Below are 19,299 nucleotides of genomic sequence, written 5' to 3'. Positions count from 1 at the left end.
GTAAAACGACGTCGAACGGAGCGTTTGAATCGTTGGAGTAGTTCGTTAGGGGTTGTTGAGTGTGTTAAAAAAATTTTGAGGGTACTCCGCTGTTGTGTTTTAATTATAGATCACAAGATGTTTGTATGTCAAATTGTAGAGGTTGTGAAGAATAATAAGAGATTGATAAACAGGGGGATCGACAGCAATCTCTCTATCCGTCGAATAGAGAGAGGGATGACTTTCTCTACTTTTGAGAGTGTTTTCACTCTGTGTGGAGAAATGACTTGTCTTTATTCTCGGATAGGGGAATGATTGTCTACATCTCACCTCCCCATACACCACTTATGTGGTATTAGGTTTTGTTGTTGTTGTTGTTGTTGTTGATAAACAGGGGGATCGAGTGGAAAAACGTAGATGAGGAAGGGGAAACATATCAGGAACATCATCAACACAAGATGTTCGACGATTTGCTTATTTAGACCCAGGGTCCACAGCAAACATCATCTTTTTACACACTGATTTTGCAAGGTTTGTGTGTTGACCGTTGACTTTGTATGTACAGTGAGTAAATAATAAATTAAATATTAAATATGTAAAAATTATAAAAGAAATATAAATATAAACTTAGTATATAGAGAGGCATAGAGCTGTTTAAATGGCATAAAAGTACTACATACCGTTATTAAGAAGGATAAAAAACTTGTGGTTTGTTATGGTCGGTTAAAGACCATTAAACGTTAAATGACATAAAAGTATTATATACCGTGATTAATTATTAACTAGGATAAAAAGCATGTGTTTCGTTATGAGATGATTTTGGTCGGTGAACGATCAGCTAATTAAACGTTAAAAAACGGTAAAAAGGAAGGTGAAAAAATTAAATAAAAAAAATTTGGTCGGTTAACGGTCGATTATATGAACGTTTAAATAAAAAAAATTAACGGTTGATTAATTAAACGTTTGAAAAATAAAGGAATAAAAAAGAAAGGTGAAAATAGGAAGTGAAAAAAAGTATAGTCGTTTTATATAATGATTAAAAAAACTGTAACGGTTGATTAGTTAGTTGAAAGTTTAAAAAATAAAGATTTGAAAAACAAATGTGGAAAAAGGAAGTGAAGAAAAGTTGTAGAAAAAATAATGGAAAAAAAGTTTTTTTTTGTTTTTGTTTTTTTTAAGTTGTAAAAAAATTATGGGAAAGAAGTTTATCAAAAGTAATTTGTAAATAAATACACTAACTACCACGACCCTTGTGAATAGTAACATCCCTATGATAATTAGTATATTACTACTAGGTGAGGAGCCTTCGCTTCGCGTCTGGGCTCCGTTTCGTATATAATTTATCGCGTTTATTTCGTAAAATTATTTCGAATTTAACGGTTATGTCGGTTAAACGTAACTCAAGCCGAAAGAAAAGATAAATTCCGTTAAAAAATAAGGTGGATAATGGGGTTTTATGTAAAACAGAAAATTTACCATTTGAACATCTAAATTTAACTTTCGCACTCCTATAAAGTTTCAATTTTGTTTTCTCCCCTTAATTTAGAGATGGTTGTCAAGTGTTAGTGTGACTTTCATGTGTGTACAACATCCGAAGCTTAAGGTACAAACGTTTTACGCATGGAGGTGGATACTATTCACAAGTTTTTGTGTAGGTATTAAGTATGAATATGAATAACACCCCCACGGTAATTAGTATATTAGTATAACGTACTCCGTAATATAATTTCAAATTAACCGTTGTTTAACTATATAATAATAATACTTCGTAATACTTTTATGCATGTAACAATAGTCATACACGGTGGCGTATTCAGAATTTTTTTTCGATTGGTGCAAAACTTTAAAAATTTGAGAAAATAAAATAGGGACAAAAACGTTACTGTATATTTTAACATATAAATACATCAACCTTCGAATTTTAACATATAAACACATTAAAAATAATTTTGATCGTCAAAGACGGCCGACCCAAATCCCCCTTTTTGACACTGCCCTTGTCTCATACACACTATCTCTAAGAATGAAATGAAACTTCAAATGATAAAACAACATTTTATGCGGCTAATGATTTTTTTGCCTTTTTTAAGCTTAATGCAATTTTTTTAGCTTAATGCAGATTTTTAGCTTGATGTAATGCTATAAGACCAGGCGTTACGGATATCACTCATGCAGTGGGCTTGTTTACATGGCAAAACGCGTTTCTATTTTTTGGGGTTATGCTATGTTGTCAAGGAGCATGGGAAAGTGTCGCGGACTCGCGGAAGAAATAAAATGAACTGAGTAGTTTTGATTGGCCCAAAATTTTGTTTTATGTATTAATTATTTTTAATAATAGTACTTTTATTCTTTTTCTCACTCAACTCAATCACATTTTATCACAAACCATTACACTTCTCACCCACATTTCAACTCACATTACTATAACTTCACTTTTTTAACTTACACTGTCACATCATCAAACAAAAAAAAAAAATTGAACTCACGTACACCTTAACGGATGATCTTTTTTGAATGTCGGTTAGGAGTCACTGACGGGGTCCGAACGCGATGTTGGAACCCATTCGCTCGTTCATTTCCTTGGTCGAACTATTACAGTCCTAACGCCCATCATGAGGAAGAATCCGCAGAGCTGGGCGTAAAATTAAAAAAAAAAAAATGATTAATGTCGCTGGATTAATAAAACGAGTATCTGACTACGTTGCAAGTATATTTACAGCAAACACAGTTTTAGCCTAGCCATGTAACCAATCATATCTTGATTCACCAACTCTAGGATGACCTGGAAGATATGATCAATGGCCTAGAAACTATCACTGGCAATGAGTTGGTGCTTATTCACATTACTGTGGTTCTTTTGGACATGTTATACATGTAAAACTGCCAAGTTTGCTTCATACCCATTTTGCGGATGCACCTAACAAAAGACAAAACTGAGAGACCGCAAGAGATCAAGAATAATGGTCCCCTATCTATATCAAGTTTGCTATTCGGTTATAAAGTTCTTTAGATACCAATTCTCAGTTGGTGATATTCTCAGCAATGGGTTCTCAGTTAAACCCAGAACCACAAACCCTAGCCAATCTTCCTATATATCTATTCTATATATTAAAAAAAAAAAAAAAAAAAAAAAAAAAAAAAAATTATAATAATAATAATAAAAATATTAATTTCCATTATTTAAGGGTATACTTCCAAGTACCTTGGTCCGTTTCCATCCCCGCTTTGACCGTCATCTTCCTCCTCCAAATACCCAAACAGCCTCCAAAATTGATCAACAGGACTGCACATATCAAAGGCAAGTTAGAAGTGTTATGGTGACCCACCTAAATTAGAAAAGAAAGTAAAATCGAATATTATTATATTAGAACCTAGGATAAAGAATACTCGTGCGCTCGAGTTTTAATTGAAAAGCCACGGGTACGGGTACTTTGCCCCCCACTGACTTGCGAAAAACGATAATCAGATGATCTTGGATTATTGACGCGGCAATCTCTTCATGAAGATAAGAAAACGGTGGGATCCTAACGACTTTCTTTATTGTCGGTTCATATCGGTATGGAGGATCGGCGTGTTTGTGTATCCCGCAAACAACAACTAAGTCAGCTAGAACCAAAACTCTGAGGCGTTCCCTCGCAACATCAGACACATTAATACCAATGCACATCCTATGGGGGGGCTTATGTAATACTCTAGCATTTCGATCGGCCATTAGACTCTCGTAATTCTGCTTCACCACATCAACCATCACTTGTTGAAATAACGGCATGATGTCAATGGAAAGATTATACACAAGATCTTTGATTACGCTACCCGAGTATATCGAAGGAACAAGATAAGTCGGTGGGGGAACTCCGACTTTAGAAAGTTCAACAAGAACCTTTGCCACACCCTCATCCGTCAAGTTATTAAGCATCTCTGTAAACAAAAAAAGCAGCATTACTCTGATAGTAAACCTAAACCATGAAATTGAAATTGAATGTCAAATTATTGATGTTGAAATTTATATATACTAGTATACTAGTACTATATATCTCAAGTAAAAGGAAAAGAAATAAAAAAAACCATGAAATAGCAGCTTCATTTCCTCAACGGGAGGATTTTCTTCTTGATGACGGTTCATATTTTGAATAGCCTCTAAGATTTTTCCCAACGTTACTGATCATTTATCAATTTTAATATTATTTTCGTCAGTTGTAAACAAAAACAAAATTTTAAAAAATATAGCTAAGAGAATTGTGTATTGTACTGATATTATTAATTATACCTTGGGCAGGGGTAGGTTTAGGAGGAACAGCTTGAGTAAAAAACTTCCTGAATAAATTAGTAAAAACAGAGAAACCTTTGGAAGATAGAGGAGGTTTTGGTGGTAATTCCGATTCACTCTTCTTGGTGTTGTTGTTGTCGTTGTCGTATCGATTAGCACTGGTGCGCAAACAACGATGATGATGATGATGATGATGATGATGGTGGTGGTGGTGGTGGTGGTGGTGGTGGTGACCGTGAGTTGTTTTTGAAGTTAAGTAACCCACAAACCCTAATTGTTGCTGACATCTTGAAAAACCCACGATTCGTTTTCCATAATTCAACAAAGCCATCTCTATCTATTCAACTCTCTCGATAATACACACACAGACACCGTATGGGAAGGAAGGATGAGGACGATCAGATCACCAAAAATTAGGGTTTTACATAGTGTTTCTTTTTTTCACACGAGTCTTCTCCTAATCCACACGTGTCTCAAACCCACCAATATTTAATTCTTTATTTTTCAATTAGGTATCGATATGGGTGATGCACATCTGAAGTAAATATAATGATGGATATATCAATTCTCGATATGAGTTTCTTACACACTTTTTTTTTTATCCTATTATACTCATAATTATTTTTAAAATAATAATATAAGTTCAACTACCTAGATTAATCCAGAGGTATAATTGTGAGTTTATTAGAGCACCAGGAGTTAAAGGCTTTTTTTGGCGTTAAACAAATTTAACGGTGGGGACGATGGAAAATCCGACACCCAGCCGCCGTTAAATCGGCATTAAAGGCCACTGTTATTGGCCAGCGTCGCCTGTGTAACGGTATTGCTTCTTTTCCTTCTTTTTTTTTTCTTCCTTTATTTATTTGATGTTGTTTTGTTGACTTTTGTAATTTGTTTTTACAGGTACAGCAAATGAAGAAGACGATATAGTGTGTGCAATTGTATTTTGATTAGGTTTAAATTGGGCCATTAAAAATGGCAAAAAAAGGGTTGTATTTTTTTTAAAAAATTGGGCCATTTTTTTAAAAAAAAAATCACAATGATACTTATCTTTATTTATATTATATTTTTGTTAGTTAAATAAATTAATAATAATTAAAAGTATAAAAATAAATTAAATAATAATAATTAAATAACTTGATTTAACACTGAACGATTTTTTCAGTTTTAGCCTCAATGTTAAATCTCAGTGTTAAGCTTAACACTGAGATTTAACACTGAACGACTCCTAGTGCTCTTAGACAAAAGTGTACATAGATCAAAAAGTGGTGTGTAAAAACATCCCTTCCTATATAATATTCCAATTCCAATTAACTATTAAATTAAATAATTCCTGTTAAATTATACTTCGCAGTGCAAATTTTTGGGATTGAATAAGTAAAGTTAGAGTATGAACGAAATAAAAATTGTTTCACAACGTAGTTAAAATTAATTTTTGTTCATTGCAAGTTAATGATATATCACTCTATACCTTAAAAGAGAGTCATTATTAGGTAATAATTCATTTGTAAAAACCCCTTTAATCACCATTAGATCAAAAAATTACTTCAAAATACCCCTTAATCCAATGGTCATTATTCATCATCTAAACTTATTAAGTAATAAATCAAGTTAAAGTACACACCTTCTCTAAAATACCCTTCTTAAATAATACGGAGTAACAAACAAACGTGCATCCCTTCTATCTTCTTAATTTTTCCCCCATTTCTCATTTTTTCACCTACATCCATTTACATCGATCAGATCAATTATCTGCTGGTGATTCAATTGGTTAGTATTTCATTAATCGTATCAAAAGGCTTCGAATTTTCTCTACAAATCATCGAATCAATTATTCAAATGGTTAGTATTCCATTAATCGTATCAAAAAGCTTCGAATTTTCTCTCAATATCATCGAATTGGTTAGTTTTCATAATCTGTGATTTATATTTGTTATTTAACAATACTCAATTGTTTCTTAACCTAATAATTTAATTGTTTGCTGTATTTGTTAAATTAGGTTATGAGAACGAAAATTGTTGTGCGAAGAAAGCTTGAATTTTAGTCTCAAAATCATCGAGTTTTTCTCCAGACCGCATCCAACCTCCCTACATTTAAGAAATATTTTGATGACCCAGAAAATTTCATATTAATAAATTAATTACAGGATAAATGTGTCCGACACGATAAGCGAACCTATTATGTTGAGTCTTAAAACTTTTTGAACTAGTTTACACATTCATATACCTTTCGATTTTTTTCGACGATTCACGAACGTCATAACCTGTGATAATTGTAAAAATCACTTTGCTACAGTAAAACACTATTTGCTACAGTGAAAACGACTTTGCTACAGTAAAACACTATTTGCTACAGTGAACACTATTTGCTACGGTAAACACTATTTGCTACAGTAACACACTATTTGCTACAGTAAACACTATTTGCTACAGTAAAAAAATTATGTCGACGAACTAGCAAACAAAAGGGGTTAGGCGGCCATGCGATCGCATGACAAATACACTACAAACCCATGCGATCGCATGGGCTACAGGAAGTGGAAAAGTACTATAAATACGCCAGTTTGCTCGACGAATTCTTCACACTCTTTCTTTTCTTTCTTCTGTAATTTAAATTTAAATTTATAATTATAATTATAATTTTAATTTTAATTTAAGTTTAATAATAATAAAGTATATACGAGGGTGTTTTAATTCGGGTTTCAAACCGTTTTAAGCTAAAGAAATATTGGGTATTGTTCGGGGTATTGTTCTTGAATCCAAGGCCAACCATACAGTCGTCTACCATCATTACGTCTACGCAATTTGCCTACAATATTGAATCTCAATATTGAACCGTGAGTTTCATTTGCTCCCTTTTTAATTGATTTTGCAATCTATATTTTTGGGCTGAGAATACATGCACTTTATTTAAACGCAATGGACATAAGTACATACTAAATTCTATACTGAGTTTGAACCGAAAATCCCTTAGCTTTGGTAACTAGTAACTGTCGGTTATAAGAACTGGTGGGCGCGAGTAGTAGCATATGGATCCATAGGGCTTGATATCCCAGTCCGAGCTAGAGCACTAGCCTTTTAACGGACGTATGCTATTTGAGAAGCGTACACGTTGGTTTGCGTGTATTATTAAGATGATTATACAAAGGGTACAAATTATATATACGTTAAGTTTAGTTACCAGGGTGCTCAATTACGTAGAATCTATTGATAAACTTTTGATGAAATCTTGTGGTCTACCTTTATATATATTTATGACTCGAGCAATTAAACCTATAACTCACCAACATTCGTGTTGACTTTTTAGCATGTTTTATTCTCAGGTCCTTAGACTGCTTCCGCTGTGATGTGCTTGTTGCCTGCATGAAGTCTCTCATGTTTTGTATAAAGTTTATTGCATTCGAAATAAAACTGCGTTGTGTAATAAATAATTTGACTGTGATGTCAAACTGTATGATAAAAAACTTATGTATTTTGGGGATTTGCTTATACCTAAGCACTCACCCACATGTTTATAACTTTCTATGTTTAGAAAGTCACTTATTTTAATGAATGCAATATTTTATCAAAACGTATCATATAGAGGTCAAAACCTCACTGTGGAATCAATGATTAACGTGCCGCGTCAATAGCGATTTTGACGGGTCGTTACAGTTGGTATCCGAGCTTGAGGTTATAGGGAACCAGAATTTGCATTAATGTGTTTAACTGGTAATTGTTAGGATGCATTAGTGAGTCTGGACTATGACCATATCTGTTTTTACCGATTTTTGCTTATCATCTTGTCAAAAACACTATATATAATATATTTATATGCTAACGTAATTGTTGTTTCAATTATGTGATAGATGACTTCTTCTAATCCTATCATTTTGTACGACTCGGAATCGGACACTGAATCCATTCTCTCCACAACTAAAAAGGACGTTCCAATACCTGTTAAAGAAGAAATTGTGTTAGCCGGGGAATCTCAACTCCAGGTAAACCCAGAGGAGGTCCCAGATCCACCCATCCCTGGTTTTCCGGAGCCACAGTATCATTTCGATGGTACCGTGATCCCTGGAATAAACGAGGATCGTCAATTTCTAAACGAGCATGGACATTAGGCCAGATACACTGCCGACGGGCGGGTTGTGCCGATTACGCCTGGCAGATATCGGTTCATGACCACCGGTACATATTCTCCTACACATGACTCATACAGTTCATTAGGTGAGATCAGTGAGGAGGAGGAGGAGGAGGAGGAAGTAAAGGAGATTACAGAAAAAGAAGTTAACAAAGAAAAGGAACCTGTAGTCACCAAACCAGAATTGCCAAATCCAAAAATTAATAAAGCAATTGTTACTCCTAATATTGCTAACCATAGTCAACCTTCTCTTACCAACTCTATTGAGGTATCAAGTACCTCAGAACCCCGACAAAAATATAAACCTACTGCTCGAAGAAGCGTTATTCCAGTACCTGATAACAAGAAGCCTCGCCGCTTTTAAAAACCATTTCCGCTATGACATCACTTCACGTATTGTATAATATTAATTAGTGTGCTTTACTTTATTCTACATATGTTTTATGTAAAATAAACTTATGTGAATAAGTGGTATTGTATCGTTGTACGAAAATGCATTGAAGAATAAAGCGTGAAATGATAATGCATTAGTTTTTCATAATAGAGTATTATTTGAACGGTAGTAGTTAATTGTTGTATTAAGCTATTAAGTATGAACTTTAACGGATAGGTAATACCCTAAGAAATAATTATAAAACGCTAATAAGAAGAAAATGCTTTTATAATAATTGGTTCATATTATTAATATGACACGATGTACCATTAATTACTCGCTACATTTATAATATTCTACGTGATTAAATTATCTTATATGTTTATTGAAGAAACATGTCTCAAATGTCGGATGCTGAGTTCGAGGAACTAGTCGAGAAACGTGTAAATGAAAGAATTTCTGCAGCCGAGGCAGCAAAAGCAGCAACTGAAGCAGCAGCCAAAGTAGCAACCGTGAACACAAACTCATGAAACGGATGCTCATACAAAACTTTTCAAGGATGCAAACCACAGACATTTAGTGGGACCGAGGGACCAGTCGGTCTAACCCAATGGTTTGAAAAGATGGAGTCCGTTTTCAAAATCAGTAATTGTGCGTACGGAGACAAGTCAAAGTATGCTTCGTGCACGTTGCAAGACGGTGCACTTACTTGGTGGAACAATTATGCTAAACCAGAAGGAGTAGATACGCCATATGATATCTCTTGGGAAGAACTGAAAAAGATGCTAATCGAGGAGTACTGTCCTCGAAACGAGATCAGAAAAATGGAATCTGAGTTACGTAATCTGAAGGTTTTCGGCGCGAATCTCAATAACTATGAAAAGCATTTCATGGAACTAGCCTTGTTGTGTCCCGAATTGGTGCCAAACGAGAAACGAAAGATAGAAATGTATATTGACGGTTTATCGATCAATATCAAAGGAAATGTTACATCATCCAAATCGAATACGATGAATGAAGCCATGACAATGGCACACCAACTCATGGACCAGATCACAGAGAGTTCGATTAAGGCACCAATTACCGAAGTCAAGACAACTGAAGGAAAGAGAAAATGGGAAGACTATAAGGGAAAAAGTACTCACCTGAAGAAACAAGAAACTTTAAAAGGTAAACAAGATGGGGCAACTGCTAGTCCAAACTATAAGGGACCCCATCCGTTCTGCAAAAGATGTTACACACATCATGCAGGTTATTTCCAAGTGGTCTGTGATAAGTGCAACAAGAAATGACATGTAGCGAAAGATTGTTATGCCACCATTTCTGAAGTAAAGACAAAATCGACCGATGTCAAGAAATGTTTTCGATGCGGAAAGCCTGGTCACTTTATAAATCAATGCCCTGATAAGGAGAAGAACAAAGAACCCGCACGTGGGAGGGCATTTATTGTTAATGCCAGTGAAGCACGTGAGGATCCTAATCTTGTCACGGGTACGTTTACTGTTAATAATCAACTAGCTTCTATTATGTTTGATACGGGTGCTGATAGAAGTTATATGTGTAAAGACTTTAGTTCTAAACTAAAATGTGCATCATTGCCTCTAGACGATAAATATACTATTGAATTAGCTAATGGTAAACTGATAAAAGCCGATAAAATCATAAAATTTGCCATGGTTGCGAAATAAATCTCGCTGGTGAAACCTTCAAAATTGATTTGATACCCGTAGAATTAGGAAGTTTTGATGTAATTGTTGGCATAGATTGGATGTCCAAAATAAGAGCGGAAGTTGTTTGTGCTGAGAAAGCAATCCGCATCCCTCGAAAGGATGAAACGTCATTAATGATTTATGGGGAGAAAAGCAACTCGAAGCTGAACCTTATCAGCTGTATGAAGGCCCAGAAACTTATAAGAAAAGGTTGTTATGCTATTCTGGCACACGTAAAGAAGATCGATACTGAAGAAAGAAGCATTGATGACATGCCGGTTGTAAGAGAATATCCCGCAGTATTTCCAAAAGAATTACCGGGGCTACCTCCACACAGATGTGTAGAATTCCAGATTGATCTCGTAACAGGAGCTGCACCTGTAGCCCGATCCCCATATAGACTTGCACCTTCAGAAATGCAAGAATTAAAAAACCAGTTGCAAGAATTATCAGACCGTGGATTTATTCGTCCCAGTTTTTCACCTTGGGGTGCTCCTATTCTATTCGTCAAGAAGAAGGATGGATCTATGAGAATGTGCATAGATTACGGAGAATTAAACAAATTAACGATCAAGAATCGGTACCCATTACCGAGGATTAATGATTTGTTTGATCAATTGCAAGGATCAAGTGTTTATTCTAAGATTGATCTACGCTCCGGATATCATCAGCTGAGAGTGAAGGAAGAATTTGTTCTTAAAACCGCGTTCAGAACCCGTTACAGTCACTATGAATTTTTAGTCATGCCTTTTGGATTGACTAATGCTCCAGCAGTATTCATGGATCTAATGAATCGCATCTGTAGACTGTATTTAGACAAATTTGTCATTGTTTTATCGACGACATATTGATTTACTCGAAGAACAAGGAAGAACATGAGCAACACTTAAGACTGGTACTGGAGGTACTCAAGAAATAAGAATTGTACGCAAAATTTTCAAAATGTGATTTCTGGTTACAAGAAGTACAGTTTTTGGGCCATGTTGTCAGTAAACATGGAATTAAAGTTGACCCTGCCAAGATCGAAGCCATTAGTAAATGGGAAACACCGAAGACTCCAACACAAATCCGCCAATTCTTAGGTCTTGCTGGTTAGTACCGAAGATTCATTCAAGATTTCTCTAAAATCGCCAAACCCTTAACTGCATTGACTCAAAAGGGAAAGAAGTAAGATTGGTCCACGGAACAGGAATCCTCATTCCAGTTATTAAAGAAAAAGTTAACGTCTGCACCCATTTTGTCATTACCGAAAGGAAATGATGATTTCGTGATCTATTGTGACGCTTCGCGCCAAGGTTTAGGATGTGTATTAATGCAACGCACAAAAGTTATCGCATATGCCTCACGACAACTAAAAATTCATGAAAAGAACTATACGACGCACGATTTGGAACTTGGAGAAGTAGTTTTTGCACTCAAAATATGGAGACACTATCTATATGGCACCAAGTGTACAGTGTACACTGACCATAAGAGTCTTTAGCATATTTTTGATCAAAAACAACTCAATATGAGGCAACGTCGCTGGGTAGAGTTGTTAAACGATTACGATTGTGAAATCCGTTACCACCCCGGAAAGGCTAATGTTGTAGCTAACGCCCTAAGTCGGAAAGAAAGAGTAAAACCTCTTAGGGTCCGAGCTTTGAACATTACAATTCGTACTGATCTCATAAAGAAAATTCAAGCAGCACAGTTAGAAGCTTTAAAAGAAGAAAACGAAAAAGGTGAAATGAGCAAAGGATTAGAAAAACAACTTGAAGTAAAAGTCGATGAAACCCTGTATTTTGCTGGTAGGATATGGGTACCAAAACATGGTAACCTAAGGCAACTAGTACTGGATGAAGCACACAAAACGAGGTACTCAATTCATCCAGGAAACGAGAAAATGTACCACGATCTCAAGAAGTTCTATTGGTGGCCAAATATGAAGACAGAAATTGCTACTTATGTAAGCAAATGTTTGACGTGTGCAAAGGTCAAAGCTGAGCACCAAAAGCCATCAGGATTACTGCAACAACTAGAAATTCTGCAGTGGAAATGGGAAAGAATAACCATGAATTTCATTACAAAATTGCCAAGGACTGCAAGTAGTCATGATACTATTTGGGTGATAGTTGATCGTCTAACTAAATCAGCTCACTTTCTACCAATAAAGAAGACAGACAGTATGGAGAAATTAGCACGCCTATATTTGAAGGAAGTAGTTTCCAGGCATGGTATACCCATCTCCATCATATCTGATCGTGACACCCGATTCACATCACGTTTTTGGTAGTCATTACAAAAAGTATTGGGAACTCGATTAGATATGAGCACTGCTTATCACCCACAGACAGATGGTCAAAGTGAAAGAACAATACAAACATTGGAAGACATGTTACGGGCATGCGTGATTGACTTTGGAACCAGTTGGGATCGACAATTACCGTTGGCAGAATTTTCATACCATAACAGCTATCATACGAGCATCAACGCAACGCCATTTGAAGCACTTTACAGTAGAAAGTGCAGATCTCCTATTTTTTGGGGTGAAGTAGGAGAAAGACAACTTACCGGACCAGAAATTATTCACGAAACCACCGAAAAGATCATTCAAATACAACAGCGATTGAAAACGGCCATGTATAGTGACCCGAACTTTTCCATGTTTATATATATTAAATGAAATTGTTATTTACATGATTAAGTGTTTCCAACATGTTAAGCAATCAAACTTGTTAAGACTTGATTAATTAAAATAGGTTTCATATAGACAATTGACCACCCAAGTTGACCGGTGATTCACGAACGTTAAAACTTGTAAAAACTATATGATGTCATATATATGTGTGTATATATATATATATATATATATATATATATATATATATATATATATATATAGTTAACATGGTATTATGATAAGTAAACATATCATTAAGTATATTAACAATGAACTACATATGTAAAAACAAGACTACTAACTTGAGGATTTCGAAACGAGGCATATATGTAACGATTATCGTTGTAACGACATTTAATTGTATATATATCATATTAAGATATATTAATACATCATAATATCATGATAATGTAATAATTTAACATCTCTTTAGATATAATAAACAATGGGTTAACAACATTTAACAAGATCGTTAACCTAAAGGTTTCAAAACAACACTTACATGTAACGACTAACGATGACTTAACGACTCAGTTAAAATGTATATACATGTAGTGTTTTAATATGTATTCATACACTTTTGAAAGACTTCAAGACATTTATCAAAGTACTTCTACTTAACAAAAATGCTTACAATTATATCCTCATTCATTTTCATCAACAATTTTACTCGTATGCTCTCGTATTCGTACTCGTACAATACCCAGCTTCTAAATGTATTTACTATTGGTATATACACTCCAATGATCATATTTTAGCAGCCCTTGTGAGTCACCTAACACATATTGGAACCATCATTTGGCAACTAGCATGAAATATCTCATAAAATTACAAAAATATTAGTAATCATTCATGACTTATTTACAAGTAAACAAAATTATACATCCTTTATATCTAATCCATATACCAATGACCAAAAACACCTACTAACCCTTTCATTCTTCAATTTTCTTCATCTAATTGATCTCTCTCAAGTTCTATCTTCAAGTTCTAAGTGTTCTTCATAAATTCTATAAGTTCTAGTTTCATAAAATCAAGAATACTTCCAAGTTTGCTAGCTTACTTCCAATCTTGTAAAGTGATCATCCAACCTCAAGAAATCTTTCTTATTTACAGTAAAATATCTTTCTAATACAAAGTAATACTCATATTCAAACTTTAATTCAATTTCTATAACTATAACAATCTTATTTCGAGTGGAAATCTTACTTGAACTTGTTTTCGTGTCATGATTCTGCTTCAAGAACTTTCAAGCCATCCAAGGATCCTTTGAAGCTAGATCTATTTTTCGCATTTTCAGTAGGTTTACCTACTAAAATTAAGATAGTAATTATGTTCATAACATCATTCGATTCATACGTATAAAACTATCTTATTCGAAGATTTAAACTTGTAATTACTAGAACATAGTTTAGTTAATTCTAAACTTGTTCGCAAATAAAGTTAATCCTTCTAACTTGAATTTTAAAATCAACTAAACACATGTTCTATATCTATATGATATTCTAACTTAATGATTTAAAACCTGGAAACACGAAAAACACCGTAAAACCGGATATATGCCGTCGTAGTAACACCGCGGGCTGTTTTGGGTTAGTTAATTAAAAACTATGATAAACTTTGATTTAAAAGTTGTTATTCTGGGAAAATTATTTTTCTTATGAACATGAAACTATATCCAAAAATTATGGTTAAACTCAAAGTGGAAGTATGTTTTCCAAAATGGTCATCTAGACGTCGTTCTTTCGACTGAAATGACTACCTTTATAAAAATGACTTGTAACCTGTATTTCTAACTATAAACTTATACCTTTTATGTTTAGATTCATAAAATTAAGTTCAATATGAAACCATAGCAACTTGAAACACTCAAAACGGATTTAAAACGAAGAAGTTATGGGTAAAACAAGATTGGATAATTTTTCTTGTTGTAGCTACGTGAAAATTGGTAACAAATCTATATTAATCATATCCTAGCTAACTCATATTGTATTATACATGTATTCTAATATATTATATAATCTTGGGATACCATAGACACGAATACAATGTTTTGACATATCATATCGACCCATCTATATATATATTTCGGAACAACCATAGACACTCTATATGCAGTAATGTTGGAGTTAGCTATACAGGGTTGAGGTTGATTCCAAAATATTATATATACTTTGAGTTGTGATCTAGCCTGAGGCTTGTATACACGAGGTCGTGGATTGATTCAAGATAATATATATTGCTTTATTTTTCTGTACATCTAACTGTGAACAACTAGTTGTAGGTTACTAACGAGGACAGCTGACTTAATAAACTTAAAACAACAAAACGTATTAAAAATGTTGTAAATATATTTTGAACATACTTTGATATATATGTACATATTTGTTATAGGTTCGTGAATCGACCAGTGGCCAAGTCTTACTTCCCGACGAAGTAAAAATATGTGAAAGTGAGTTATAGTCCTACTTTTAAAATCTAATATTTTGGGATGAGAATACATGCAGTTTTATAAATGTTTTACAAAATAGACACAAGTAAATGATTTTTATCTCTATGTATGGGATGTATATTGAAATATGAAATCTTGTGGTCTATTATTACGATTTGATAAATATAGGTTAAACCTATAACTCATCAACATTTTTGTTGACGTTTAAAGCATGCTTATTCTTAGGTGATTATTAAGAGTTTTCGCTGTTGCATGCTATTATATGGACAAGATTTGGTGTCAGCATGTTTGTATAATATTGTTTAAAACTGCATTCAAGATTTATTTTGTTGTAACATATTAATATTTGTAAACCAATATGTATTGGTAGTGTGTAAGTGTGATATTTGTTAGATTATCATTTCTGGATAATCTAAGTGGTGTCTTGTTAACCTTGTCGATAAAATAAAGGTTATGGTTTGTTTTAAAAACGAATGCAGTCTTTGAAAAACGTCTCATATAGATGTCAAAACCTCGCAACGAAATCAATTATTATGGAACGTTTATAATCAATATGAACGGGACATTTCAGTTGGTATCCGAGCGTTGGTCTTAGAGAACCAGAATTTTTGCATTAGTGTGTCTTACCGAGTTTGTTAGGATGCATTAGTGAGTCTGGACTTCGACCATGTTTTTCTTCAAAAAACAATTGCTTAACTTTTTTGTTGGAAACTATATATTATTAACATGTAAATATTATGTGATATATTAATCTCTTAACGTGTTTTATATTGTGTGATAGATGTCTACCTCTAGTACAAATTCCATCGACTCACCTAATAATAATGAAGAGTCGAATATACTTTGGGAAGATTCACAAATTCCCGAAGAGGAACCGGAAGAAGAGGAACCGGAAGAGGAGGAACCGGAAGAGGAAGAATCGGAAGAAGAAGAGGTTCCGGAGGAAGAAATATTGATATCTACATTAAATCGTTTAAATAAAAGAAAATCCTCAACCAACGGACCAAAGTCAATAATGGTCAATGGTGTTTCCGCCGAAGAAGCAAAATATTGGGAAGATTTCCAATTTTCCGATGAATCGGATCCCGATGAGGATTCCGATGATGTTATAGAAATTACCTCGACCCAATTAAATAAAGCAAAAGAAAATAATAAGGGAAAAGGTATAAAAATAGAGAAACCTGATTCCAACCCCGATGAACTTTATATGTATCGGCAACGTCCGTATTTTCTAAAATGTAATAATAACCGGGAAGCTCTAAACCACCAGGTTTTTCTAAACCATTGTGAAAAACGACAGCTCGTATTAGGGGAGCATCATATATCCCTAGGAAATTAGCAAAACAAATCAAGTCCGAAGGAGAAGAAATGAGTGAGTCGGATTAAAGAGTTGTAATCATGTTGTGTAATATATGTAATATAGTGTGCTTGTGCTTTTTTTGATAAATGTAAAATTGCTTGTATTGTTTGTTAATTATCTTTTATGAATCTAACCCTCGTCTATTTTTACAGTATAAAAACACAAAATGGACGTTAAGGGTAAACAACCGAATATTTTAGAAGACCTACCAGAGGATATGATTGATGAAATCTTGTTTAGAGTCGGTTAGAATTCATCAGCACAATTAGTTATGGCGAAATTAACTTGTCAAACATTTGAAAGACTTTTCAGAAATGCCTTAGTTTATAAAAGGCTTTCCTTTGATAGGTGGGGTATATCACATTGGGGAGACCGTAAGTTACGCCGTGTTTTCTTTAAAGTGTTAAATGCTGGGAACCCAAATGCAATTTTTCGCTACGGGTTAAGAACCTATTTTGACTCAACATATCCCAACATAGGATTTCGTGAATTAGAAAGAGCTTCTAACATGCAACATAAAGAAGCATGTTATGCTTACGGGTTAGTGATGTTCGCTTCTCACCAAAGTGAGAAAAAGAACACCGGATTACAACTATTAAATGAAACATTCCCACAAGTGACGGACTCAGTAGTTGGGGTAAGAAACAAGGTTTTTAGATTGCTACGAGGCTGTTGGGCATTACGAAACCCTCGTCCTTTTGACGACATTACAACATGCTGCCTAGCCAATGGTCATAACGGTTACTTTCCACAAGATCAAGGATGGGAAGTCGTTTTAGTAAAACCAGAATGCATGACCTGTTTCTGGACTTATGAATTACGTGTCTTTATTGCCTTTGCTGAACAACTTGCGTATTAATTAGAATTACCTTTATAGTTGCCGTGTAACAAGTTATTATGTGCTATATTTCATCATATATGTATAATAGTGGTATTGTATGTTTGTAAAATATTGTATAAAAGTTTGAATGCAAAATATTATTGTAATAAGTTTTTCATATAGAATCGTAGTAGTTGAGTTGTATAATAGCTAGTAAGTATGAACTTAACGGGTAGGTACTACCCGAATTAAAACTATAAAATGCTAATATGAAGAAAAATCTTTTGTAAATAAGTTCATATTATGCTACGAAATACTATTGACTACTCTTAAATTCTATATGATTAACTCAATTCTTTTGGGCTATTTTTGAAGGAAATGGCACCGGCGACTCGTCAGAATTTGAACATGAGCGAAGAAGACTTCCGTGTTTTCCTTGCAGCAAACATAGCCGCAGTACAGGTTGCGATGCAAAATAACAATAACTCTGGATCTAGCAGTGGAACTAATTCCACAAGAAATCGTGTAGGATGCTCCTACAAAGAATTCACTGCCTGCAAACCTTTAGAATTTGATGGAACCGAAGGACCAATTGGATTGAAACGGTGGACTGAGGAGGTTGAATTGGTGTTTGCCATAAGTAAGTGTACTGAAGAGGACAAAGTTAAGTATGCTACGCATACCTTCACAGGTACTGCGTTAACGTGGTGGAACACCTATCTTGAACAGGTAGGACAAAATGCTGCTTACGCACTACCGTGGTCGGCATTCAAGCAATTGATGAACGAGCAGTACCGTCCTAGAAACGAAGTCAATAAGCTCAAGGTAGAACTTAGAGAGTTACAAACACAAGGATTCGACATTACCACATATGAACGACGATTACAGAGTTGTGCCTATTGTGTCCGGGAGCGTTTGAAGATGAAGAAGAGAAGATCGACGCGTTTGTAAAAGGGTTACCAGTAAGGATTCAAGAAGATGTGAGTTCACATGAGCCCGCTTCCATACAGAAGGCAAGTCGAATGGCTCATAAACTCATAAATCAGATTGAGGGGAGAATTAAAGAACAGGCGGTCGAAGAAGCCAACACGAAACAACTCAAGAGGAAGTGGGAGGAAAACGGTGACAAGAGTCACCAGTACAACAACAATACAATTACAACAACAATCGCAACAATAACCGCAATCCTAACAATAACTACAACAAACGTCCCAACAACTACAACAACCGTTTCAACAACAATAACAATCCCAACAACAACCTCAATAACAATAAACAACAGAAACAACCATGCTGCAGGTGTGCAGAGTACCATCCGAATGTGTTTTGCACAACAGTTTACACCAAGTGTAAGAGAAGTGGTCATGGCGCAGCAAAATGTGAGATTTACGGACCAAAGAACAACAAAAATAAAGAAACAAATAAGGTCGGAACAAATAATGCCGACGTAGTTTGTTATAAATGTGGAAAACCGGGCCACATTATTAGAAATTGCCCAAACCAAGGGAATACTAATGGGCAAGGCCGCGAAAGAGTTTTCAATATTAATGC

At 34.6% G+C, this 19,299-nt stretch overlaps 1 protein-coding gene across 1 annotated transcript; it reads right to left on the bottom strand.

The window, feature by feature from the left end:
- Positions 1-985: 985 nt before the first annotated feature.
- LOC139885706 (uncharacterized) lies at positions 986-4,739 on the bottom strand. The gene is made up of 5 exons (XM_071869461.1): positions 4,247-4,739; positions 4,045-4,137; positions 3,351-3,897; positions 3,182-3,262; positions 986-2,611 (listed from the first exon to the last, which is right to left on the bottom strand). Exons 1-5 carry the CDS (start codon positions 4,575-4,577, stop codon positions 2,590-2,592), a joined length of 1,074 nt encoding a protein of 357 aa, XP_071725562.1. The 5' UTR covers positions 4,578-4,739; the 3' UTR covers positions 986-2,589.
- Between the last annotated feature and the right edge of the window lie 14,560 nt (positions 4,740-19,299).

The sequence above is a fragment of the Rutidosis leptorrhynchoides genome, chromosome 1 (assembly GCF_046630445.1).
Source record: "Rutidosis leptorrhynchoides isolate AG116_Rl617_1_P2 chromosome 1, CSIRO_AGI_Rlap_v1, whole genome shotgun sequence".
Classification (NCBI taxonomy): Eukaryota; Viridiplantae; Streptophyta; class Magnoliopsida; order Asterales; family Asteraceae; genus Rutidosis; species Rutidosis leptorrhynchoides.
Note: the sequence above shows the minus strand (reverse complement) of the source record. Positions and strands in the feature narration are given on the sequence as shown.

Coding starts and splice junctions, on each gene's coding strand:
- LOC139885706 (XM_071869461.1), bottom strand. CDS start 4,577: ATGGCTTTGTTGAATTATGGAAAACGAATCGTGGGTTTTTCAAGATGT. Junction 4,138..4,246: donor TAAACCTACCCCTGCCCAAG/GTATAATTAATA, acceptor ATAAATGATCAG/TAACGTTGGGAAAAATCTTA. Junction 3,898..4,044: donor AATGAAGCTGCTATTTCATG/GTTTTTTTTATT, acceptor TTTTGTTTACAG/AGATGCTTAATAACTTGACG.